This window comes from Littorina saxatilis, linkage group LG7, assembly GCF_037325665.1.
Source record: "Littorina saxatilis isolate snail1 linkage group LG7, US_GU_Lsax_2.0, whole genome shotgun sequence".
NCBI lineage: Eukaryota > Metazoa > Mollusca > Gastropoda > Littorinimorpha > Littorinidae > Littorina > Littorina saxatilis.
The window spans coordinates 34,276,739-34,303,477 of NC_090251.1; the positions used below are offsets into that span (position 1 = coordinate 34,276,739).

The 26,739-nt window shown below is 43.8% G+C and overlaps 2 protein-coding genes across 2 annotated transcripts; one reads left to right on the plus strand and one right to left on the minus strand.

Annotated features, from left to right (window-relative positions):
- Positions 1 to 379: 379 nt before the first annotated feature.
- LOC138971246 (thymidylate synthase-like) lies at positions 380 to 13,958 on the minus strand. Its single transcript, XM_070343937.1, has 7 exons — positions 13,746 to 13,958; positions 12,294 to 12,421; positions 9,998 to 10,174; positions 7,565 to 7,735; positions 6,472 to 6,572; positions 3,670 to 3,744; positions 380 to 791 (listed from the first exon to the last, which is right to left on the minus strand). Exons 1-7 carry the CDS (start codon positions 13,883 to 13,885, stop codon positions 582 to 584), a joined length of 1,002 nt encoding a protein of 333 aa, XP_070200038.1. The 5' UTR covers positions 13,886 to 13,958; the 3' UTR covers positions 380 to 581.
- Positions 13,959 to 14,289: 331 nt separating this feature from the next.
- On the plus strand, positions 14,290 to 19,316 carry LOC138971247 (small ribosomal subunit protein uS9). Its single transcript, XM_070343938.1, has 6 exons — positions 14,290 to 14,373; positions 14,505 to 14,555; positions 15,457 to 15,558; positions 15,927 to 16,023; positions 17,118 to 17,165; positions 19,110 to 19,316. Exons 2-6 carry the CDS (start codon positions 14,508 to 14,510, stop codon positions 19,253 to 19,255), a joined length of 441 nt encoding a protein of 146 aa, XP_070200039.1. The 5' UTR covers positions 14,290 to 14,373; positions 14,505 to 14,507; the 3' UTR covers positions 19,256 to 19,316.
- Positions 19,317 to 26,739: the final 7,423 nt, after the last annotated feature.

A 26,739-nucleotide genomic window follows, 5' to 3' on the forward strand; every position in this document is an offset into this window, starting at 1 on the left:
CCTGCAACTCATGTTGAGCATGACGAAAAGCGCTACTTATACTTGAGTGGCTTGTCAGTGAGAAAAGACGTGAAGGAAGTTGCCAAGCATCGGAAATGAGACTACTGGCCGCCTCATCGGACAACCTGACACAAGAGACGACTGAAGAAGTGGTTCCGTCATCACTCTTTAATCTGTTGGCAACATGGTCACGCTTACAGCATGTGATGCAATACATTTACAGTGTTTCTGCTCTTTATCATCAATGATTAAGTTGAACTTCGGTGTCTTGTGAATAAGAAAAAGTCGTACTACTGTACTTAATGAAAGGTAGTAGTAATTCACAGAAATATTTTGTGTTTTAACTTTCTTCTTTTTTTTAGGGGGGGGGGGGGGGGGGGGGGGGGGGGGGGGAGGGGTGTGTGTGTGTGTTTGTTGATGTCATTTCTGTCTATTTAAGCAAGAACATAATATTGACTTAATAAAATCCCACTTGTTACCTCTTATCTTGCTTTGGACTCTGTTTTGCCTGCCAAGTTTCGTTAAATTTTTGCAATTCTTGTAGGGTAGGGCTTGTAAAAAAAACAACATTTCTCGGACAGTTACACGGCCATTTCCATAGCTATCTTAGGGTAGGGCTTGTACCCTGTCAACTCAAAGTCTTCAAACTTGAAGTCATCGATGCTCTCAACTTTGCGTTTAATGGTGACCGTGGGGAAAGAGCGGGGTTCTCTCTTCAGCTGTTCCTGCAGGGGTTGAATGTGGTTGACATACACATGGGCGTCACCAATTGTGTGCACAAAATCTCCAGGCTGAAACACAAAATATTTCCCTTTAGGAATAATTATGTCTTTCAAATACTTGTATCTTAGCTTCAAAAGTTGCAAGTCTCATATCCACATATTTGAATGGATTCACATAAAAACACAAGATACTTTCCTTCAAAAATATCAGGTACTGGTAACTTAGCTTCAAAAGTTAAAAATTCAATACCCATTAACCCTTACACTGGTGCAATTCTGTAACACATGTTACATAGCCACTGGTGAATTAACAGAGAGAAAAATAAAGAAAAACCGTCATATAGGTTTTCGCATCATGCATGGGAGGTAATCGGAACCGACCAAACAGACAGAACCAGTAGCGCGACATATGTCGTGACAACCAACTGACAGTATACGTAAAGTAGCGCAACATATGTCGTGACAACCAACTGACAGTATACGTAAAGTAGCGCAACATATGTCGGGACAATGAGCCTAAGGGTTAATCCAACTGTATTCAAATGCAATGCATATTTTAAGCTCTCTTTTTATATTTAGTCAAGTTTTGACTAAATATTTTAACATCGAGGGGGAATCGAAACGAGGGTCGTGGTGTATGTGCGTGCGTGCGTGCGTGTGTGTGTGTGTAGAGCGATTCAGACTAAACTACTGGACCGATCTTTATGAAATTTGACATGAGAGTTCCTGGGTATGAAATCCCCGAACGTTTTTTTCATTTTTTTGATAAATGTCTTTGATGACGTCATATCCGGCTTTTCGTGAAAGTTGAGGCGGCACTGTCACGCCCTCATTTTTCAACCAAATTGGTTGAAATTTTGGTCAAGTAATCTTCGACGAAGCCCGGGGTTCGGTATTGCATTTCAGCTTGGTGGCTTAAAAATTAATTAATGACTTTGGTCATTAAAAATCTGAAAATTGTAATAAAAAAATAAAAAAATATAAAACGATCCAAATTTACGTTTATCTTATTCTCCATCATTTGCTGATTCCAAAAACATATAAATATGTTATATTCGGATTAAAAACAAGCTCTGAAAATTAAATATATAAAAATTATTATCAAAATTAAATTATCCAAATCAATTTAAAAACACTTTCATCTTATTCCTTGTCGGTTCCTGATTCCAAAAACATATAGATATGATATGTTTGGATTAAAAACACGCTCAGAAAGTTAAAACAAAGAGAGGTACAGAAAAGCGTGCTATCCTTCTTAGCGCAACTACTACCCCGCTCTTCTTGTCAATTTCACTGCCTTTGCCATGAGCGGTGGCCTGACGATGCTACGAGTAAAATGGCATTGCGTTTCATTCTGTGAGTTCGACAGCTACTTGACTAAATATTGTATTTTCGCCTTACGCGACTTGTTCTTGTATTTGTCTCAAATTATTTGAATTTCTCTCTACTACAAAGACCATTAGTTTGCCATACCTCTAAATGTTTCGCTTTGTGAAAAAGTAACGTTCCACCAACTTTTCTTCTTTCTTTGATTCTGACTGTAACCAGAACTCAGACAATTTCTTTGATGGTCTACAGACAGTGGCATAGTTAAAGCTGTGGTCTATTTATGACTATCCGGGGCTACGAGCTTGAAAAGATAGGGATGAAAATCATTTACAGAATTCTGTACAGCAAACGCTACCCGAAACCCCATCTATAAGGCGTGTATGACCTTGAGAGCTTCAGTCAACGCTTGAATTTTGCAGTGGTAACATCTGGTTTGCTCTCTCAGAGCTGAGCATACTTGTCAAGAAGGATCGAGCAGAAAAAATAAACGACTTGGCAGGGATTCGAAGTCAAGGCCTCGGGGCCTCAAAATGTGTTACCAGTGTTGTCAAAGATAGAAAAAATAATAATTTTATATCATTCTACGCTTGAATTAACATTCATGCGATCTAAAAACGTAAACATTGCCATTCAAATGTGCCTTTATTTGCAAACATGTTTCACGGAATGGCAGTACACGTTTACACCGTCATGCTACACGACATTCGCGCCGTGCAAATAGCTGCGATATCTCTACTTACAACATGCAAGAAAAATGACAAGAACAGTAATTGAATCTCTCCAAAGCTCTGTGCAGTTGAAAACAGACATCAAAGAACGAGTTATACATGTATTCACTTCTAAACAGTGGGCGAATAGAGATATAAATCATGCTGCTTCAAGAATAACATAACATGAATTCATATCAATGTTTTTCCATCTTTTTCTCAATTGGCGCAGTAGCCTAGTGGTTAGGACATCAGGCACAAAGTCTCAAGGTCAAGAGTTCGAATCTTCGCCGGCGCGTTTATTTTTTTCCCTTGATCTCTCTTGAAGATAAAATATGATCAGTCTTGAGAGAGCAAACCGGATGTTATCACTGCAAAATTCAAGCGTTGACTGAAGCTCTCAAGGTCATACACGCCGTATAGATGGGGTTTCGGGTAGCGTTTGCTGTACAGAATCTTTTCAAACTCGTAGCCCCGGATAGTCATAAATAGACCACAGCTTTAAAGTAACCATGAATCAGTATTTAGGCTGAGTATTCGCATCATATGAAAATCTTCCTGATCATCTGAATACATCCTCTGAAAATTGCCTGTCCTCTGACATTAATCATGCCTGTAAAATCGAATGCTATTACAAAATCGGGTAAAATAGATGAACTTCTCCGTTCATGGACTGCAATTTCCACGTACACTTGTCATTTACATGTACGTGCATGGCGGAAATGAGAAAAATCTCCATCCTTAATCCACTAGGCGCGACCCTGGTTCTCCACATGGAAGGCCAACGTCTTAACCACTAGGCTATGCGCCCGTCACAAATAGTCGAGCAATTGTACTTTCAGACACAATTTTGCAGTATATCTATATGGCAACCCTACCAAAGCTATGCAACCAGCTGGAATTGGACCTACCTTGAGCCCAGTAATGTGTGCGATCATCAGTGTTAGCAGAGCGTAGCTGGCAATGTTGAAAGGCACACCCAGACCCTGCATACAAAAAGATATGTAATCATTATTTGTACACAATAGATTAGAAAACTAAAATCCTTTTGCACCACTTCGAGTTGGACACAATGTAATATCTCTATCAACACTGTGAAATCAACTCTGCAGTGAATTTTTCTTGCATACTGAAGTAGAGCTTGTAATCAGATCCAAAGTAAAATTAACAGGATTCCAGACACCTCATCCAGTATGTAAAATTGAAGTGGGGCAGAACAATCGACGATGTTTTGAAATAACTGTGTCAGAATTTCTAAGCATTGTGGGAGAGTTGCGCCCCGCTTTAGGGTGACAAATAATAACACGCTGTTGACCAGTTAAAACCACGATCCCAGCGAATAACTCAAGACGATGCATGGAAATCCTGACAGTTATTTCGTGAAAATGTATATTTCTTCAAGTTCAACATTTCACACAAGCAAAAGTGGGTGCAAAGGACAGAATGTGTGTATGAGGGGGACTCATTATATTTTGCAACCTGGGCAAACTAATAAATTGACTACTTTTCCTTTTTCATTACATCAAAAACCAGTTTTGGGAAGACTTGTGACAAAAAAATTACTTGATTCCGTGCAACCGTTTTCATTTAATGAGATCTTCTTCTTCTTCGTTCATGGGCTTAGACTCCCACGTTCACTCATGTTTTTAGCACGAGTGGATTTTTACATGTATGACCGTCATTCAATGAGATAAAATGTTCAGTAAGGGTGATAGGTCTCCTGCCGGCAGTGGTGACCTTTCGCGAAGAGATTTTCGAGCTATGATGTATTAGGGCTACTGCCAGGGAAACTCTTTTCAAGAGTGCTTTTCAAGTTTAAAATACTGTTACGGAAATCAATCTCCATCAAAAGCCACTGTTTTCAGGTGGTTCAGACAGTTCATTACTGGCGCGTGGACGTTAAAAAACGTTGACCATTGTGGTCGAATGGCAACAATCGTTACCCCAGAAAACGTCTCTCCCTGATTGAGAAGGACCCAAACATGATATATGCTGAAATACATGATAGAATGAAGATTTAATCGGGAAGTCTCACTTGTACTTTTCACGGCTGCTGTAGCGCAAGGAAACATTTTGACCGTTGGGTGCCCCATAACCTTAGTGAAGAGCAAAAGCGGGGTAGGGTAGATTGGTGCATCCATATGCTATGAACATTTGACGAAAGGTTTCCTCGCGTTTGGGACATCGTAACAGAAGACCAAACTTCGTAAAACCAATACAGACCTGTGCACACTCATCAGTAGTAAACAAACCAAATTTCAGTAGTTTTCAAAATGTTTCAGTAGTAAGCTGTAACGACAGTTCAAGACATAATTCTGCTCACAAAGCATAACTGGAGAATAACTGGACTTCCAGCACTGTTGTGCCGTTTCTTCTTTGGTGACAGAGCTGGTGTTTCCTCTTCACTATCTGAATCTCGCACTCTTTTTTTCTTTTCCACGTTTCACTTCAATCACAAGTTGCCACGCAGACGCTGGACGAACTAAGTCTAAGAACAAAGAGTCAATGCTGAGAACACGCGCGCTTCCGGTAAATCGGAAAAAGTCTTTTCAGCGCAACGGCCAACTAATTGGTCAAAACATCTCAAAACAGAAAAAAGTACAAATTTTGTTTTTTGGAGTAAAACATCGGAATTTTGGAATTTTAATTAAAAATCCGTAGCACCGTATTCTGCATATAAAAATCGGAGAAATTACAGAGAAACCGTAGATGTGCACAGGTCTGCCAATATGACCCAAATATGAACAAACACTTGGCGGTGTGGGTCTTCCTAGATGAGAACCCACCTGTAAAATTCAAAAGAAACAGAAGTGCTTCCTAACAAATTCTCTTCTTCTTCGTTCATGGGCTTAGACTCCCATGTTCACTCACGTTTTTAGAACGAGTGGATTTTTACGTGTATGACTGTTTTTACCCCGCCATTCAAGCAGCATACGCCGATTTCGGGGGAGGCATGCTGGGGTATTTTCGTGTTTCTATAACCCACCGAACTCTGATATGGATTACAGGATCTTTTCCATGCGCACTTGGTCTTGTGCGTGCGTGTACACAAGAAGGGGGTTAAGTCACTCCACTCTTAACCCACCAGGCGGCAGCAACCGGGATTCGAACTCACGACCTCCCGATTAGGAGGCCGACGTCTTACCACCACGCCACTGCGCCCGTCCTTAACAAATGATAGTGGCTTTCTTTGCAAAATCTAGCCACCTTGCCACCACATCACTTGTGGAGAGACAACCGATCACCGCTGACTGGTATGTCAGCCACGGCTTGCCTAATTTCTTTCTGGTATGTTGCTCACGACGTCCCCGATCGGGTGTCCATGGTCGACTGCTCCATCATGAAAAACCCAGCACGCACACATCAGCTGTAACTCTTGACTTTCTAGCCGCTAATGATGTTCAGCTTGTCACCTACCAACCATATTCACACGCCTTAGACCCCTGCGACTGGTTTTTGTTCCCTTCCGTCAAGAGGCAGTTGAAGGGAAAGCAGTTCCAGAACACCGAAGATGCCCGAGCATTCCTGAGGGCGTTAATTTTGACATACCTCAGTCAACGTGTTGGAGTGTCATGGATTGCTGGTTTAAGAGGATGGTACAATGTGTACAAGCTGAGGAGGGATTCTTCCAAAAACTGGAGTAGACAGATTGGCTGTTAGTGTTAGTGTTGAAGAAAACCCAGGTTGCAAAACATAATGAGTAGCCCTCGTACCATGTCTGCAGAACGCTGGTACAGCTGGCACGACAATTCCCCATTGATGACACAGAACTGTACCAGGCAGTGACAAGGTGGCAGTGCCATCTTGGGAACATCTGAAACAATTCACAGGAAGTCGTGTGTCAAAATTAATCATTGCTAACATCACAGAACTAAACCTGGTAGTGGCAAATGCTTTTGTAATAACTAAATCAATAATGAAGCAAAGGTTTTGAAAATGAAATGTATGGTTAGATTTTACCACAGATTTGCACTTTTATGCTACAGTCGAACCTGACCTTGGGGCGGGGATGTAGCTCAGTCGGTAGCGCGCTGGATTTGTATCCAGTTGGCCGCTGTCAGCGTGAGTTCGTCCCCACGTTCGGCGAGAGATTTATTTCTCAGAGTCAACTTTGTGTGCAGACTCTCCTCGGTGTCCGAACACCCCCGTGTGTACACGCAAGCACAAGACCAAGTGCGCACGAAAAAGATCCTGTAATCCATGTCAGAGTTCCGTGGGTTATAGAAAAACAAAAATACCCAGCATGCTTCCTCCGAAAACGGCGTATGGCTGCCTAAATGGCGGGGTAAAAAACGGTCATACACGTAAAATTCCACTAGTGCAAAAAACACGAGTGTACGTGGGAGTTTCAGCCCACGAACGCAGAAGAAGAACCTGACCTTGTGACCACCTCTCCAAAGTCACCACTGGCTCACGACCACTCCCAAGGTTCTCATACGAGTATTTCTTCGATATAAATCACCTTTCCATTTTGTTTGGTCCCTTGGGTGGTCGTTATAAGACAGGTTTCACTGTACTTGCAAGTTGCTGAATTCAGGTCTCTCTTGCAAATGTATAATTACATACCTCAGCAAAAGAATACCCAAAACTAGCTGAAATAGCCTGTTAGTGTTACCTACAAAGCTATATACTTGGACACTTAACTGAATTCACTACATTGCACAATACACTTCTTTATTCTATTGCTGGACCAGTAAAACATTTGGCAGACCAGTGACTTTTCCCAAGTCACAAGTCAAAAGGGTGAGACGCGAATTGTGACAAGTCAGCACCAATACCACGACTTGCATGAGCCAGCGAGTTTACCCGAGGGGTTCCAGGCACACATGATGATGCGGCGTGACTCTGGGTTGTTGCGCACCAAGTCTATCACCTCGGCCAGCTGGTCCACGCCCTGACCGGCGTAATCTGCATGCATGTCTTTGTACTCGGCGCCACTGTGTCGCCACTGGAACCCGTACACTGGGCCCAGGTCACCTGCAAAGATCAAGTTGGATTGGATAAACAATAATATCGTGGTTGCACTGGGTGTTTTGAAAACTGGTACCATTGCTCCTGACTATTACGTTTATTTCAACAGAATGGCCAAAGTTTTGCAAGATGGGGGAATGGTGATGCCAAAAACTGCTTTACCCTACATACTCAGCCCTGAAAGTCCAACAAATGGTGTACTCGCCTTTGGCTAGTGATTCTGAAAAGTTACTAGCCAGAGAGCAAACTTTACTAGCCAAACCAACAATTTGTTTCAGCAACTTTACTCGCATTTGGCAAGTAGATAAACATTTCTACTCGCCAGTTGAGTTGTTCTTCGCTAATGGTGACTGCGGTGGGTGACATCAAGTAAAATCAATTTTTTAAATTACGGGGAATGATGGTGACAAAATAAGATAATTACTGCATTCTACTGATGTAGCAGTATCAACAAAATCACCATGAAGGAAAATAATATGACAGAAGTAGCACTTATTCCTGCTTGTTTTCGTTTTTTGTTCACAAAATGGCGGCCAAAACGTGGAATGACAGACCCCTGCCATGTTCACAACACATTTCAAACCGACAGCTGCTCTAGAAAGGATAACTGTTATCATTCAACGATAACTTATACTTGGATTAAACTGCACAAAATCTTATTTGGACAACTGACCCTCTCCTGCTCGCGTGCTGCGTCCGATAAAAAACTGGTAACCTTCGAATGCGCGGCGTCACAAATCCGATCCACTGAAGAAAGACAATTTGCCGGCCTGAGCGCCAGGAAGGCAAACACACATTTTTATTTTCAAATCATGGCATCATTATCGATAGATGAAGATATTTGGTCGCGTGAATATACATCCGTGTACCTCGCAACGGTGACTTTCGTATCTGCCGTCACAAACGTTCGCCAGGTTACACCGATTTTCATTTCTTCGCTCGCGCAGTTGAGCATGGATTGTTCTCGTGCGGCCTCAGTCCGGAAGACGGCAGGGTAAACACACAAATAGTGATGATGTCCCGAGCTTTGTGTACTACATAGAAAAGTTTGTGTACGGCAAAATTGATGACGTGTCACAGAAGCGAGGTAACTCTGTTCGCAGGTTACTTTCACGCGAAATGTCTCTGTGCCACCGCGGTTTCGTCCTGAAAATCAACCGTATCGCATTGATTTTGCGAAAACTGAAAGTGCAGGTAAGTTGCACAAGTTTCCTTAATGCTTACTTCGTAAAATTATTGATGTTAAAGTTGATAGTATGGTTATTTTAGAGCACAGGACTTAAAAATTATCGGGAGCTATGCAGCGACCGGCCATTCTCGAATGGTTTCATTCGTACGCAGGTGACCACAGATAATAGTTCTGCGAAGTTTAGGTGGCACTCTTCGCTGTTTTTTGGCAATACAGTTGCAGAACTGTTTGTGTTGGTATTGTCTCCTTTATAACATTCATTTGTAGCATAATTTGATTGATTGCACCAGTACAGCGTAATACATGCACAAGTATTGGCAATTTGGTGTCGCGTGATTTGCAGGTTACCTCTTTCTGTTTTGATACATTTGAGCAGTAGTTTGCATTTGATTCTAATAATCTGTAGGTATTCCAAGTTACACCCTTTTAAACAATCACTGACCAAAATATCCCTGCCCTGCTGTAAGCAGTTGTGTTGCCACAAAAAGATCAAACTACAAGGTAACCTGCAAACGGTGTCACAAAATTACTGAACCTAACAACACTAAACTGTACATCAAAAATTCTTCAATACATGACAAACTAACAGCAAACACTCTGTTTTCATGGAGTTTACTCAAATTGTTTCACAGAATTAGTTTATAGATATGCTGTGTAAATTTGGTGTCACAAAGTACTGCAGGTTACTCCATTGTGACCCCCACCAGTCAGTCTGCTTTTTTGTCCGAACCATAAAAGTTCCTGACATTTTCTTTTTAGACTCAAATAATACAAGGGCTCCACTTGACAGGAATAGTATTTTCCAGGTTGTAGCTGCATTTTGAAAATTTCAGTAAGTTTCCACTGTTTGGTCACCAATAGCAAAGAACAACTCAGTTACATGTTTCTACTCGCCATGGCGAGTAAAATACTCGCCACTTTCAGGCCTGATATGTACATGAAATAGACCACCCATGTGATAACCATAGAATTAGAAAACCTAAATATTCAGCAACCTATAAAGTATTCCCTATGTAACTTTTATGTCACTTTGCTGAACAAAATAAACCCTGATAATTTCCCCTGCGTATTACACATACCTTCCTCTCTATCAGTGAAACCACTTTTGTCAAGGAAAGCACGGGAACCATTGGCATCCCAAATGCGGACGTCTTTTTCGGCGAGTTCTTTGCCACTGGTGGAACCTCGAATGAACCACAACAGCTCTTCCACAACGCCTCGCCAAAACACACGCTTAGTGGTTAATAGCGGAAAACCTGGAAATGAGAAGAAAAAGTCAAATTGGAAAAGAATACACATGAAAATAAAACTTGTCAAGCTGAAAAATGTATCATTCACACATATTTATCACTTACAGTTAAAAATATCAGGCTAACAGCAGGAAACCAGCATTGGGATAATAGAGTATATAATATAAAACCACGTCAAGCGACTCATCACCAAGACGGCCATCAAGACCTGCGAGCTAGACCCCCTGCCAGGCTTCCTCTTCACCAAGTGTCTGGACAAGCTCCTGTCGTCTATCACAGATATCATCAACATCTCCCTGGCCACAGGCGTCGTTCTCGACTGCTTCAAGTCTGCCGTTGTCCGCCCACTCATCAAGAAGCCCGGCCTTGACGTCAACGAGTTGAAGAACTACCGTCCTGTGTCCAACCTGCCCTTCCTCTCCAAGCTTCTGGAGCGTATCATCCTGGGGCAGTTGAGCGCCCACCTGTCTCGAAACTCGCTGATGCCAGTGTACCAGTCAGCGTACCGCCCTCACCACAGCACGGAGACGGCGCTCCTGCGAATCACCATGGACCTCCTGAACGCAACAGATAGCGGTCTCGTCTCTGCCCTTGTGCTGCTGGACCTTTCTGCGGCCTTCGACACGATCGACCATCAGCTACTCGTCGATCGCCTCAGTTCCACGTTCGGCATTCACGACACCGCCCTCTCTTGGTTCCGGAACTACCTCCAGAACCGCGCTCAGACTGTCACCACTGATTCGTTCTCTTCTCAGCCTGTCCCTGTCCGCTTTGGCGTCCCACAAGGGTCTGTCCTCGGCCCTGTCCTTTTCACCCTGTACACCCAACCCCTCTCCCTGGTCATCAAACGCCAGGGCTTGAACTACAACTCCTTTGCCGATGACACGCAGCTCCAGAACAGCGCCAAGCCGGAGGACGTTGACCATCTCCTGGGATCCATCTCCAGTTGTTTCACTGACATCAAGAACTGGATGTCTGAGAACAAGTTGAAGCTGAACAGTGAGAAGACGGAGGCCCTTCTCGTTGGAACACGACAGAAGATTGCTTCCCTCACTGTGCCGACCTCCAGCTGGATGACGCGACTGTCCCATTCTCCCCTGCTGTCAAGAGCCTTGGTGTCTTTCTCGACTCCACTCTCTCCATGCAGACACACATTTCGTTCATCATCAAGACCTGCTTTTTCCACCTACGACGCATCGCCTCCATCCGTCGCTACCTCACCCACGACGCCTGTGTCAAGCTGGTTGTCTCCCTCATCTTCAGTCGTCTGGACCACTGCAACTCCCTTCTGGCTGGTCTCCCCGCCTCATCCATTCATGGCCTACAACGAGTCCAGAACGCTGCTGCCAGGCTGACGTTGAGGAAGACGAAGCGAGACCACATCACCCCCCTACTTCGCTCCCTGCACTGGCTCCCTGTCAACACTCGAATCTCCTACAAACTGTCCACTCTCGTCTACAAGTGTCTCAACGACTCTGCTCCCGAGTACCTTCAATCCTCCCTGGACCTGTACACCCAGCCCTCCGACCGTCCCCTTTGTTCTGCTGCTGACCCACTCCGCCTTCACATGATCCCTCGCTCGAAACTCGCATCTGCTGGTCAGCGTGCATTTCCCTCCGCGGGCCCCTCCGTCTGGAACTCCCTGCCGCTTGAGCTTCGCCAGAGCCCCTCTCTTGACGCGTTCAAGAGTAGGTTGAAGACTCAGTTCTTCCCGTAGCTGGCTGCGACTTTTATGTTCGACGTGATGTGTTGTGCCCCAAAAGACATTCTTGTGCTGTGCTCTGTGAGAGGTGTTTTCTTTGTGTTTAATATTATTTTGTTTGGACCTAGCTATTGATGTGTACATTGTTGTTAAAACAGTTGTTTGTTGTATGTTTATCAGGGTTTGCTAGTGTGTGATAGGGTTCGTGTCCGTCTGTAGATGTTAGTTTCTTTGTTAGTCCTGTGTTGACAACTCTTCGACAAGCGCTTAGAACTGTAACCACGGAATACGCGCTATATAAGCTTCATATTGATTGATTGATATGAAAATGATTTTTTTTCAAACATCAATTAATAACAACATGCCAGAGAAAAATTAATAAGCAAAAAAAGAAAATATTCTGCACACACAAAAAAGCCTTACTTTCACGAAGACTGTATCTCATCTGCATGCCGAATATGGACTTGGTGTCCACGCCTGTACGATTTCCACGCAGGGCTCCATCTGTAATGCAACGCTGTATCGCATCCAAGTACTGGAGTTCTGCATGACTGAAAATGAACAAGGCAGTTTGATATAATAAAGATGTCAGTTTCTCCCAATACAAAGAAACAAAAGAAGAACAAGCAAACAAATCTTTCAATTTTAATACATTTTTGATATACAAGGCCTAAAAAAAAAAAAAAAACGTGTGGTTACGGTAACCCGACCTACCCTATTTTTAGGGGCCGACCCTATAACTTTTTATTACATTTGTCAAAAAAACCAACACAAAAAACAAGAAAACGAGTGCAGAAAACGCAATGAAAGCGAAAGCGCCTGAGTCGCACACTTATTTCCCTGTCAAGTGGGTTTAATTTGTACACATTAGAAAAAAAAGTTTAAAAAAAAAAAGTGATTGCCTACCTTCTTACCCTATTTTTTTGGGCTATGTTACCGTAAGCACACCTATTTTTTTGTGTGGCCTATTCCAATTAAGCTCTCGCAACCTTGAAGCACAGCAATAAAAGCATGTTGGACAGACTCTTTGCGAAAGCTGCAAAGACTCAATATGCTCAGCTCCCACTGACACTCAAACCATTTTAATATAAAGAGCATGCATGACGGATATGATCTCAAGAGGGTGACATCCCAGTCTGCCGCAATGTCCATTTACTTACAAGTTACGGTTTGCATAATATTAATACATATACCTGTTCATGTGTGTATGTGTTTGAGGCACAGAGACATTATGACACCCTGACATATATATAATTATACTGTATATATATATCCATACATGTATGTGTTGCAGGCAGTGGCACTCCTCCCCCTAGAGCTAGACCAATAACACACAATTACCTCCCCCTCCACACACACACACGGCACACACACACGAACACACATAACATAATCATAACTTTCAACTGGACATTACGGTAGAGTGGGATGACACCCTCATAGATTCCGAAAGGAAGGTCTATTCTCACAAAACCACAGTGTTTACAGTTACACTATTACATTACAATGTTTTCAGGTGCCCCTGACCTGAGAAGAGATCAACATGTTATTGATATAAATCTTTCTTTATTCATTTTATTGTCTGGAATTCTTAAGCAGTTTTATTCGATTTCACATTTTTAGGCGCGAATTATGTGTCGATTTTGCATTCCTCAATGTTTGCAAACAAAACAATTTAAACATAATGCCGGTTGTCGCACAAGACATAAACGCGTACCTACACACAAATTTAGAAACAAACACACAAGTGCAACACAGCTGGTGAGCATTGGTCAACTTTACAGTGTCAGTTCAGCTTCTGTTTTTCTTCACAAAAAAAGTAGTTTACAATGTTCCCTCCTGTTTATTCAATCTTTCTAACTGATGCTTGCTTACCGCTCGACTTTCGATGGGGAATTTTCTTTTTCTTCAGCTGGGACAGCGTTTTTTGGTGACGGTGACGTCTTTGTTTTCAATTTACTGTCTTTTGGCGAAATATGCGATTCGCAGTTGTTCTCTTTCAGCGGGGACGACATTATGAAAGTTATCCGTCTTGGTCTTTGAGGGGTAGACTAGTTCCCGCCAAATTAAGACCTTGTCACTTGGCGCGAAAGCACATCCCGTTAGCAAGCAAAAGTAAAAATAAACGCGGATCGGTAAATTTTTTGACATCTTGGCTAGATGGATGAGAAAAAAGGCGCGTAAAAACATGATCAAGATCATAACATTTGTGTGCACAATCACGAGGCTTGTTGTTCTACTTTCGATTTTGTATGCAAATTTAGTCTCTATGAAATAATATTATAAAAGAATACGGTACAAACCTTTTCTTCGAATAAACTGATGTTGCGTTTAGGATAAATAAATAATTAAGAGCAAAGTGGTATTGCTTTTTCTTCCAGCTAAAGAAGATTTGTCTCATACAGCATGTTTGATATTGCTTTTAATCGGAGAACCCCGTGGGAAGGAAGTTGAAGCCCCTCGTCACTTCCTTTTTCCCTTCGATTTGTCTGCCGAAGACAACGTGAGTGTCTGTGTGTAGAATTTTGTGTGTTTTGTCTTGTTTAACTCATACCTGTTCCGATATGTGAATGATATTTTGCTGCCTATTAAAACAAGAGAATTTCTTATATAACTGTATTTCTCTCTTTTCAGAAAATGCCAGCTAAAGGACCCATCAAAGCTGTTCAAGTGTTCGGGCGTAAAGTAAGTCAACAGTAAATTATCTCGCCTAAAAACATCGGTCTGTCGAATAGACAGAACCTTCAAGTTAAGAATCTTTACCTGTGAACGTAAAACACGTAGCTATAGAGCATACACATGCCATAATTTATTACAGCCGTTTAGTGAACAAAACATGCGGTTTGGTGGCACTGTTTGAAATGTAATGGTTTCTCTCCCGAATCCGTTGCTTTCAAAGCAGTCGAGTTGGTAGTTTAGATTGATCTGACAGCTTTTCATATGGGGAAAAGGGCTAGGATTTGGCAAGTACAGCAAAGTTAATGAATTTCTTTGGACTTGGTTGCATTGAGGAAAGCTAGGAATTAGAATTTTGTTAAATATCCTGATCAGTCCACAGGCGGAAGGTATCGTCCACTGGACTACTACTATCACAGAAAGACTACAAGGTACGTCACTCACCTTCGAGTCGTCTGTGTTCTTGGAGTCGCTTCCTGGGGAAAAATATTGTTCAAGACGGTTTGCCTCTTCCTACAGTCTGTGTAAGGTCAAATAAATACAATAAAATGAGCGCTGGTATGCATATTCGGTGCGGACTGCATGATTTGACGCAAGGTGGAACCTGGCGGCTCGCAAACGAAGATTCGTCCAAATGATGGTTAAAAACAACCTGCAGCGGACGGAAGCTGAACATTAAAGGTACATACAGTTCAAACAATCATTCAACTGTATTTATTTGACTTTACACAGACTGTAGGAAGAGGCAAACCGTCTTGAACAATATTTTTCCCCAGGAAGCGACTCCAAGAACACAGAAGACTCGAAGGTGAGTGACGTACCTTGTAGTCTTTCTGTGATAGTAGTAGTCCAGTGGACGATACCTTCCGCCTGTGATCAGTCTAAGTTTCATTTGTTTTGTTCTGAACAGAAAACTGCAACTGCAGTTGCCCACTGCAAGCAGGGAAATGGACTGATCAAGGTGAACGGCCGTCCTCTGGACCAGATCGAACCTGTCATCCTGCGTGCCAAGGTAAGGAATACCTTACTTGTTGGTTGCCATTGCTCAAAAGAATGGTGCGCTGTAACATATGTTTGAACTTGAAGGTCAAAACTAGTGTACTTTTTTTGCAGGTTACACCTCAGAGTTTACAGAGGTTACAACCCGATTATGGTTGAAAGGGTCATTGTTGAAACTCCTCACTGGTCTACCAAGAATAACTTTTAGCTAATGTGTACCAGCATAATACAGTTCATTTTCAAGTGTCATCATTGCAAGTTTTTCAGAGATGGCAACCTCCTCACCACTCCTTTTGTAAAAACTGATTATCCAGGAACTGACATACCAGTACTAATATATAGATTTAAATGGCTGTGATTGTGTATGTATGGTTGTTTCAGATCGAGGAGCCAGTTTTGCTGCTGGGACAGGAGAGGTTTGCTGGAGTAGACATCAGAGTGCGAGTCAAGGGTGGCGGTCATGTTGCACAAGTCTATGGTAAGTACAGGGGATTGCAACAATGCTTTCATCAGTCTTTTCTGCCACTATAGGTAGTAGGGGCAATGAGTAGGCATTGCTGCCTTTTTACGTCCCCACCTTGTATTCCGAATTATATTTGGGTCTGCTATAAATATAATGCATGCTAATTTTGGACTTGCGTGACAGTAGTCACCCGTCATACTCATACAGGCTTTTCTTTACTGACTTTTCACTGTCAAGTCGGGTCTTGAACTGGTTAATATTAGTAGCCATTTTAGTACTGTTAAGACAGTGAGATCCAAGTTGGTGCAACTCTATTTCTAAATGAACTTTCCTCGTGTTAGTTTTTGAAAACTGAAACATAATTTATCCCCACTGTTTCTTGTGTTTTTGTACACATTGTCTTTAGTAGTCAGGCTTTTTCAAGTTTTCTACCGGCATGGTTCCAAGCACTTTACAATGTCCAAAAAACCAAAAAAACATACAGACCCAGGGATGTCGTTAGGCGTCGGACATCTGACATGGACCAATTAAGAGGCTCAAATGTCCGATTCACATAGCCGAATGGCGGTCAGATGTCCTATTGTTTTGAGCTGAGCGCTGGCATTGTCTGATAAGAACTCGATTCCTTCGGACAGCGCGTTATTCGTTAATGTTCCTTTCAAAATACACATTTTCAAAAAGCGACCAAGCACTCTTGGGGGGGTGGGGACAGTGAGCGTCTTTCTTGAAAATGAAAAAATTCTGACGTCCTATTCAAATTTCTGAAAGCGGTCAAATGTCCTATTGGTGCTGAAGAGCTAGGACATTTGTCCTATAGGTATGAATTTGAAGCAACATCCCTGCAGACCACAGAATAAAACCTGTGAAATCTGTTTCGTTTACTATCTCAGATTTACCTGGGGTTTTAAATGGGGTAAGGCCACCCTTCCATTTGAGCACATACATAAAATCAAAATTCTGATTGCTTCCTTCTCCTTTTATTATTCAATTTCAGAGATTGACACTAGTGTCAGTTAAGAAATAAATGTGCTAATAAATTATAAAGGTGTTTTTAAATTTTTTTAAAATTCCTACTTCAGTTCTGTAATCTTGTTCATTTTTCTTTGCAGCTACGCGTCAAGCCATCAGCAAGTGCCTGATTTCCTACTACCAGAAATGTAAGATTTGTCCACCTCTTTCTTGTTCGCTTCAGTTAGAAAAGGCAGTTGCAGACCTGGGAACCCATACGATTTTGCCGTATTTTGTATGCACAATTGTCTAAAATACTAGCAGTGGGGGAAAAACCCACTGACAGGACCAATTCATGGACTACTTTTCTTCACAAGCTCGTCCCAAATCCGATCCAGTATTTTGACACATGATTACAGTTTTTGTCAGTAAACATTGCCGAAAAAACCGTGTTTTAAATGTAACGGTAAACTTAATTAACGATGCATGTTTAAATCATGGATGTTCAAATGCTGTGTGGAGTACGCTCGTCTTTCTGAAAATACACCAAGTTTGTTTGAGAATATTCAAAGTGAAAAATGGATTCCCAGATCTGCAGTTGTTTTAAAAAAAATTTGTGGTTTTTTTTGGTAATACATTTACAATTATTAAGTAAAAGAAAGTTTGCAGGTTGACAAATTAAAAACATGTTCATCAATCTTAGATTTTTGTTAGTTTGTACAGTAAAAACAAATGGTATCTTTTAATTTAGCATCCAACCTTGAGACCAGCAAGAAAAAATGTGTTTCTAAAGGCAGATGCTGACACACCAAGAAGGCATAATTATGCTTCTGAAGACGTCAATACAATACTTATATTATTTTGATCTCATATTATTTTGATCCATGGGTGAAAGTAGCCCGTCAATTGACTGAAATCCGTCAATCTAAAAATAAGTCTGACGGAAATTCCGTCAATCCGCAATATTTATTAAAAAAAAAAAAAAAAAAAATTTTTTTTTTATATTTTTTTTTTTTATAAATTTTTAAGCGGAACGCGTTTTTGAACTGCTATGCGGTAAACCCCGTAGGTGAGGTTTCTTCGCTTTCGGATTCGCTCTGCATCACGATAAAAAAAAAGTTCTCGCGTTTTGGCAGGCATTATGAAGTGGTGACACGATTTCTGCGACAAAGATACCGGTTTTGACGGAAAACGCATGGACAGATCTTATTGATGCTGGTCTAGCCAACAAATGGCGATGGGACTGGTTGGAGTTCATGAAACTAAAACTGTGTGTGATAAGTTTGGTGCTTGAAACTCAAGTGCTTTTCCATGAGAACTTTGCACTATAAGAGATGCTACTGCTTAGTTGCTACTTTGTGCAGTGCTACATCATGCTGTTTGCATGTGTGACATTCTGTTTCATCATTTATTTCAATGCCTGTCTGGCAATGTTTGCTTCTTATAATTAAATATTTCGAACTTTTATTTCAGTTGTTCAGTTGTTCAGTTTCTATTTCATTTAGTAATTGGCTGTTGTCAATGTTAATTGTTATCAATTGTGTCGTTGTGTTGGAAGATGCAAGTGTGAAAAGATACAAAAGATAAATGATTACTTCTGTGAATTGTTTTGATTTTGTTTACCCTTTTTACCATATCATTAGAATCTGAAGGTATTTTTTTGACCTGCATGATAGTGACAAAAAGTGTATTTTTTTGCCAGGAAAGGCCACAAAATCACAATGTATAATGCAAAAATTCGTTTTCGGCCGGGGGGCGTTGCCCCCCTGGACCCCCTAACGGGGCCCTGCCCCATACCCCGCCAGGGCCTGAGCGGCCCCTGGACCCCTGCCTCAAAAAATTTTCAGTCAATTTTATTTTCATAGCTTTCACCCATGTTGATCTCATGATAGGGCAGAAAAGACAATACAATACTTATATTATTTTGATCTCAGGGTGACTGTGATTGGGTAGAAAAGACGTCAATACAATACTTATATTATTTTGATCTCAGGGTCACTGCGATAGGGCAGAAAAGACGTCAATACAATACTTATATTATTTTGATTTCATGGTCACTGCAATAGGGCAGAAGATAGGGTAGAACTAAGTACCATGTATTTGAGCAGAACTAAATACCGGTACCATGTTTTTGAGCCTGACTTGTCTTTCAGATGTGGATGAGCAGTCCAAGAAGGAGATCCGTGACATTCTGATCTCCTACGACCGATCGCTGCTGGTGGCTGACCCCAGACGCTGCGAGCCCAAGAAGTTCGGCGGTCCTGGTGCCAGAGCACGTTACCAGAAGTCATACCGTTAAGCCCTGCTTGTCGCGCCGTTACAAATGTGGTAATAAACTATTTCTGAGGTTGTCGGTCAAATTTGGTGTGTTGCGTTTTAATGTGTGTGTGGCTTGTGTATTTAAATACAGTGCCCCCCCTCCCCCCCCCTTTTTTTTTTTAAAAACCTTTTTATCTTCAAAGGATAGTTTTCCAATTTTAAGTTATGTAAATTTTCTTATGTGCTTGTTTTCTCAGTTTTTGCGGGTCCTCAAAGGGGGATCCGCTGCATTTACAACAATCCAACGTGACTAAGGTTTCATTTGATACATGCGCCATGCTCTCTGTCAAACAAATCAGTGGTTGGCTTGGATCTATTGATATGTATGACCAAGCCAGGGAAAGGAAACCTGCTCGGTAAACCTGGAAATCACAAAAATAACGAGACAAATTGTCACACTTCACCTTGTGTATACACACAATTTCATCTTGTGTAAACACACAATTTGAATGTATATTATGTTTTTAATTGATGTGAAATTATTACCTACAATAACAAAGCAAACATGAAAGAATAAGTTTCTTTTTTCCTTTTAGGCTTGTAATGAGAGGGCAGTCTGATGAAAAGATTATTTCCATGTTATTTGTTCTTGCATCTTTTCGTTCTGCGTACTCGAATAAATGGCTATAGATATGCCCTCTTCTTTTAGTAAAACTGTTTTTGTGGTACACTACCTATGAATATTTGAGGAAAAAAATAAAACAAAATACCACACAATACCAATTTTTTTTCACCTTTGAATTAATAATTTTAACATTGTTTTATACTGCAACCCTGTTGGTACTAAGCAGTCGGAAAACTTTCATCTGTACTATACGCAGATGAACTTGGCAATTATAAATGTCTTGACATTTTTGATGTTCTTAACCTTTACTGAGATGCCTGTAGTGCTTTTGTGAACAAGAAACAAAGGCACAGTAAGCCTCCCGTAAACCATCACAGATACGGTCAGGCTTTTACACACAGTACAAACACCCTATCATTTAAACACTCACCGATTGAGAACATCCTAGGTGCCCTCCGTAAAGAGCGAACAATTTTCAAAGAATTTATTTTTGCGTGGTTTATCTTGCCCCTGAGCCATCGTGAACCCGTGTGATCCAGTTTCCCTTTTTCACAATGTAGTCGTCAGTTAGTTATTTGAATGCGACTATTTACAATAGCACGTTTTTATGCACGAAACAAACGGCTGTGGTTCACAAGAACTCTAGCGATGGCTTTTGACTGTTGAGAGGAACGGCGATATGCACTGATAAACCGGTGTCGTCTGCTACGACCCTTGCGTGACCCTGCTTCCGGGCTTTTCTTTTTTCAAACTTTCACAACTTCGAATTGTACTGATCTTGTCTTGATGAAAAAAGAATTCTTTTATGATTAAAGAATGTTTGTGTAACAAGCTGTCAGTTTATTATTTAGATTTTAAAAGTTAGGTCTAGCGCAAAAACGCACCACGGTCCAAAAACATTTTGATAATCGTCGATTAAATTACATATTCCTACTCCGAATCACATGTAGCATTGACACAATCGGAGATGCTAGGTTCTGTACAGGCTAACCGTCTAAGGGAAGCAACCCCAACCACAAAAGTGTAAACGTAGCCATGGTAATGCCCATACACCCGGGGAGTTACCTCCCCTCGTGCATGCCATGTCACTACTGCTACTGAACACGTGGTTCCTATCATTCGACCTTACAGCTTTCGAGGGAGCAGGTTGTTGTATTTTTGGGCTCCCCTGTGGCTGCGCTGTTGGTGTTGTTTTGACACCCACCGGCCACGTTACCGTCTATCTTGCCTCCTGCTTCGTAGTTGGTGAGCTCTTTCCATTTTGGTCATTATTTTGACAGGAAATTTGTTGTAGTTGCTGATTTTCGTCCGTGTTTGGACCTGTGATATTTCAGTGACTACTGTTGGCCGCCATTTTTGTTGTCAGCATGAGTTGACAGTTTTTGTGGCTAGGCCGATGTATTTTGGAGGTAAACGTATTTTTACCTTCTTACTTGCTTGCTGCTTTGTTTAGTTGGTAAGCTTGTTCCTTCTTGTCTTTAGTTTGACAGGAATTTATCTATAGTTGCTGACTTTTTGTCCGTTTGGACTCCTAAATGCGTTTCAGTAACTTATCTTGTGGCCGCCACTTTCGGTTGCTCAGCTTTCCTGACAGCTTATTTCGGTGGCTAGGCCTATGTTATGGTGAGGTTCTCCTTACTTTACCTGCGTTTTTGCCTTCTGCTTTGTTAGTTGGTAAGCCATTTCATATTTCGTCATTACTTTGACAGGAATTTTTGTTATTGCTTAATTTTCGTCCGTTTTGGACTTCTAAATTTTGTCCAGTAACTTATCGCTTGGCCGCCATTTTGTGTATCAGCGTCGCTGACAGTTACTTGGCTAGGCTTTAGCAGGTATCTACCAGTCCGTAGGACTTGTCGTGGTTTCGAATTTAACATGTTTGTTATGTTTTGTTCGTTACTCTTTCTGCCTCGAACTAACACTTTGTGGGGCAGTCATATACTGTTGTACGTCCTGTTTCTTCTCCTCGCCTTCTCTGCCGTTAGCAGATCAGGTGTCTGAGTTATCTTTGTGAAGAAATGTTCGCGTTCCAAGCCTGCGTCTTCCGTTGGTCCCGCTGTCTGTGGGCGACGTCACCTTGTTGGCTTCTTTGACGCTTCCGGCCGAGACGTTGTCTTGGGCGGATGTTTTGCTTCTTCGTCTTCTACCGCTGTGGTTGGCGATTCAAGTAAGTCGAGCTGGTCCACAGGCCCTCGTGAGGCCGTCGGACAGTCCCTGCTGGGACACAGCTCTTTTCGGCGGGTTCACGACCCGCAAACCCCTGTTCAGTCGCACCCTGGCTTCACTGAAGACCATTGTGTGGCTGAGCAATGGCGGCAGTTGGTTCCGGCTACTTCTCCGACGTACGCACCCGCTGGGGTCGTTTCCGGATTTGTCTAGCCGTTTCCGACTGCTGCGCTTCCGGCACTCGCCGGAAGCATAGGTCCCCCGATGTACGCACCCGCTGTGGTCGTTTCCGGGGTTGACCAGGTCCCCCGATGTGCGCACCCGCTGTGGTCGTTTCCGGGGTTGACCGGACGTTGCCCCCCGGGCATTTGTCCTCTGTTCAGTCGCACCCTGGCTTCACTGAAGACCATTGTGTGGCTGAGCAATGGCGGCAGTTGGTTCCGGCTACTTCTCCGACGTACGCACCCGCTGGGGTCGTTTCCGGAGTTGTCTAGCCGTTTCCGACTGCTGCGCTTCCGGCACTCGCCGGAAGCATAGGTCCCCCGATGTACGCACCCGCTGTGGTCGTTTCCGGGGTTGACCAGGTCCCCCGATGTGCGCACCCGCTGTGGTCGTTTCCGGGGTTGACCGGACGTTGCCCCCCGGGCATTCGTCCTCTGTTCAGTCGCACCCTGGTTTCCTCGAGGACCATTGTGTGGCGGAGCAGTGGCGGTAGCCGTTTCCGGCGCTGCGCTTCCGGCACTCGCTGGAAGCATAGGTCCTCTGACGTACGCACCCGCTGTGGTCGTTTCCGGAGTTGACCGGACGTTGCCCCCCGGGCATTCGTCCTCTGTTCAGTCACACCCTGGCTTCCTTGAAGACCATTGTGTGGCGGAGCAATGGCGGTAGCCGTTTCTGGCGCTGCGCTTCCGGCACTCGCTGGAAGCATAGGTCCTCTGACGTACGCACCCGCTGTGGTCGTTTCCGGGGTTGACCGGACGTTGCCTTTAGGGCATTCGGGCTTCTGGCCTCCGTCCTCGCATTCGGCGCTTCCGCTTTTCGCGGTCTCGTCTTGTGCTTTCCGGCTCCGCCCGGATTTACTGCTCCTTTCGCTTCCACTTCCTCCCGGATGTCGGTAGCTGAGGAGCAACGCCAGCCCTTCGGGCAGGTGTTGTCTCAGCCCTGGCCGATGTAGTCAGCGTTTCAACCTTCGGTTGTCGCGTCGACTGCCGTTCCGGTTCCTGCGGCTGCAGACTTGCCGTCTTCTCTCTCTTAGCCTGGTCGAGGCATGAGTTAGGACGACGTCGGGGGGGACGGATTTCCGGTTTTCCGGTTATGCCGTTTCACCGGCCTTCCACCAGTACGTGGACTTCGGTTTTTTCGCCGGTTGTGTCGGACATTCAGTCTGTCGTCAGCGATTCCACATGTGCTGGTTATTGGGAAAAAGGCTTAACGCTGTCCTCTAAGCTGCGGCAGAGGTCACGTCGAAGGTTTTCCCGGACGGGGTTTCGGCCTCCTACACTTCCTGTCTGGAAGCATAGGTCCTCCATCACAAGCGCACGTAGTGGCTTGTCTGGGGTTGATCGAGGACTGGCCTACGGGCGTTCGGGTTCCGGCCCCAGTCCTCTTCTGTTCTGTCTCACTCTTGTTCCGTCGTGGGCATTTGTGTTTCACAAGTGCAGAAGCCGTTGTCGGCGTGGTGTTTCCGGTTTTACTGGAAGCATAAGTCCTCCATTTCAAGTACACGTTGCGGTTTTGACTGGAGTTGACAGAGGACTGGCCTACGGGCGTTTGGGCTTCCGGCCTCAGTCTACTCTATGCAACTTTCGCTTCCGTTTTTTGCGGTTTTGTCTGCTGCATTTCCGGCTCTGTTCGGATACACTTCTCCTCTTCCTGACACTCCTCCGGAGGTCGGTGGGTGAGGAACAGCGGCTGGCCTACGGGCATTTAGGCTTTCAGCCTCAGCCGGGGCAGTCTTCACTTTACCTGTTGGGTGTTGCGTTTACTGCCTATTCAGTTCAGGTGGCCCTGGACGTTTCCCCTATTCACGACCGTCAGTAGGGGGATGAGTCAGGTCTTTTTCCGGTTGGATGGTTTTCCGGTTTCCGGTCATCTCATTCATCAGTTTACCACCAGCAACTGTGACTTCGGTTTGCGTTCGTAGCTGAGCTATTCTGGTTCTCAGTCTTTAGTCAGCAATCGAACACGTTCTGGATTTCCGTCGAAGCTCAAGCTTCGGCTCAGGATTTCCCTTGGGTGCATCGACATTGGTGGCTTCCTTGTTGGTTGACTTTGTTGTCGATGTCGGACTTCCGTTCCGTGAAGATAGGATGTTTTCCTACTTCCGGTTCCTTAGTCACCTTTTGTAGGTACCACGGTTTGCAGGTTTTGGCTAGGCCATCTCCTCCCGAAGGTGGTATCTCTACTGTTTTGGTTCTGCCGCTGTTTCTACTATGGTTCAGTTCCGGAACATGCTCAGCCTTGGCTGGCTTCGGCTACACGGGCTTCACCTTTTGTTCCTTCTTGCTTATTCAGCCTTTGGAACTTGCCTCCTTTCTCTACTCTGTTGGCCAGCCCTTGCTAGGGTGAGCATGGAGCAGATGAGGCTGCCCTTCCTTCACTACGCTCGTACGGCGGGTGTCGGAGGGACTCGTTTCTTTCGCTTTCTCAGTTCCCTGAACAGTCAAAGAGAGTCGCTTAAACTTTGCCTGCAGTAGAGATTCAGTCGAATAGAGATCACCAGGTCTCTGACTGCTTTACAAGGGTTGAAGGAAGGTAAGGCTAGCATACTCAGAAACATGCTTAGCAGAAGCATGCTCATTCCTCTGGTTAAGCTAAGCTGGCAGCCAATAGGCAGCCTTGGCTGGGCAACAGCCATTCCACGTTGCGGCGATGGTGGTTGTTGCCTTCCCGTTTCTTGTGGCTTGTGGGGTTCTCTGGCTTCAGGTTACCCCTGTTTGGCCACAAACGTTTGGACTTTGGTCCTTGTTGTCTTTCATCGAGTCGGACTCTGTCTTTCTCTAGTGATCAGACGCGTTCTGGTGTTTCGTCCAAACTTAAGGTACGCTTGAGTTGGCCTCGGAAGTAACATTCAGTTTTTCCTGAGGGGGCATTGTCTTGGACAATGGATGTTTGAGGAGTAGTTCTTTGTGGCTTTCCTCCTCTCTCTCAGGTTTTGGCTACTCTTCCCCTTCGGGCAGAGGTTTAGCTAAGGTTCGGTTCCTGTGACTTCAGTCTTGGGCCTTTCCTCTCTTCTTCCTCATCTTAGTATGAGGCGAGTCAGGATGACGTCTGTTGGGTCGGGTTTCCTTACAGTCACCCGGCTACAAAAGGCAACTTTGTCTAGGGCGGTTGTCCGTTTTTCTCCGCGTTGGACTCTGTCTTCAGACAGGGACAGACGCGCTCGAGGTTTTCTGGCCAAACTCAGGTAGGCTCTTGATTTGGCTAGGAAGTTAACTGCCTGTTTTTTCCCTGAGAACTCTGGTTTCGGGAGTCTTATGGCTGGCTGGCTTCACGGTTTACGTTTACCAGTCTTGGTTTTCTGCTTTCGGTTTTTGATTCACTCTCGATTACCTTCAAGCAGACTGTTTTGGGAACATTCTGGCTTTTAGCCATTTTGTTTATGGTTGCCAGTCACATCGGTTTTTGACCACCGTGGGTCCTCACTTCCGGTAGCTTACGCACAGTCGTAAGTGGCTGCTGTCGGGTGCTACCTCTCTCCCTGCGTTCGCAGGGACTGGTAGGGGATAACTGGCGACCTTCTATTTGTGAGTTTTCCCTTCGAGGTGGACTCTGGTACTTAGTGCTTGGATGTCTCTCTCTCGCTCTTTCGTGGGGATTGGTCACTCTTATTTTGAGCTGACTTCTTTCTCACAAGCCTTTTGGGCTTTACTACATCCCAAGGTTTGCAGACTTTGGCATGGTTGTCTTAAGGTCACCGCGGGGGTTCGTCCTTCTCAGTTGAGGGGACAACCTTACGCACGGATCTTCTCAGGACTTTAGCATTTCCTTCCAATAAAAGGGGGGGGGGGGGGAAGCTTGTCTTTCCCTTGGCTCGCCAGGGTTATTAATCCAAGGCTTGGGTCTATTCCTGTGCTGTTTTTTACGGCTAGGAGATTGGAAGAAGTGCTGAGCACAGCTTTCTGGATCTCTGAGGTTGTCTCTTTCGCTTTCGCCTGAGATACTTCTCGGCTGTCAATCAGGACTTTCCTTGGTTCCCTCACTGCCTGTTGGCAGTGGGCCAGCCCTGGCAAGGGCTTTTGAGTGGGTTAGTTTTTCTTTCCCACTGGGACCGCCCTGATTCTTTGGCAGCGGTCCAGGTTTTTGGCAAGGTTTTTTGAGTGAGTTAGATTTTTCTTTCCCACCGCCTTGTTTTTGTAATCTGCTACATGTGATTCGGAGTAGGAATATGTAATTTAATCGAAAATTTTATTGTAAATTTTCATTTAATAAATATACCTACCCGAATCACATAGTATATTCCCTCCCGCCAACCCCGCTTTTGATTTGGAGAATTTATTCTTTAGGTCGAATGATAGGAACCACGTGTTCAGTAGCAGTAGTGACATGGCATGCACGAGGGGAGGTAACTCCCCGGGTGTATGGGCATTACCATGGCTACGTTTACACTTTTGTGGTTGGGGTTGCTTCCCTTAGACGGTTAGCCTGTACAGAACCTAGCATCTCCGATTGTGTCAATGCTACATGTGATTCGGGTAGGTATATTTATTAAATGAAAATTTACAATAAAATTT

What these genes read in the sequence shown, in the direction of transcription:
- LOC138971246 (XM_070343937.1), bottom strand. Translation starts at nt 13,885, where the DNA reads ATGTCGTCCCCGCTGAAAGAGAACAACTGCGAATCGCATATTTCGCCA. An exon ending in GAGATACAGTCTTCGTGAAA is followed by an intron (nt 10,175 to 12,293) that starts GTAAGGCTTTTT and finishes TCTCATTTCCAG; the next exon opens with GTTTTCCGCTATTAACCACT. An exon ending in CACACATTACTGGGCTCAAG is followed by an intron (nt 792 to 3,669) that starts GTAGGTCCAATT and finishes TTTGTGTTTCAG; the next exon opens with CCTGGAGATTTTGTGCACAC.
- LOC138971247 (XM_070343938.1), top strand. Translation starts at nt 14,508, where the DNA reads ATGCCAGCTAAAGGACCCATCAAAGCTGTTCAAGTGTTCGGGCGTAAA. An exon ending in TCATGTTGCACAAGTCTATG is followed by an intron (nt 16,024 to 17,117) that starts GTAAGTACAGGG and finishes TTTTCTTTGCAG; the next exon opens with CTACGCGTCAAGCCATCAGC. An exon ending in GATTTCCTACTACCAGAAAT is followed by an intron (nt 17,166 to 19,109) that starts GTAAGATTTGTC and finishes CTTGTCTTTCAG; the next exon opens with ATGTGGATGAGCAGTCCAAG.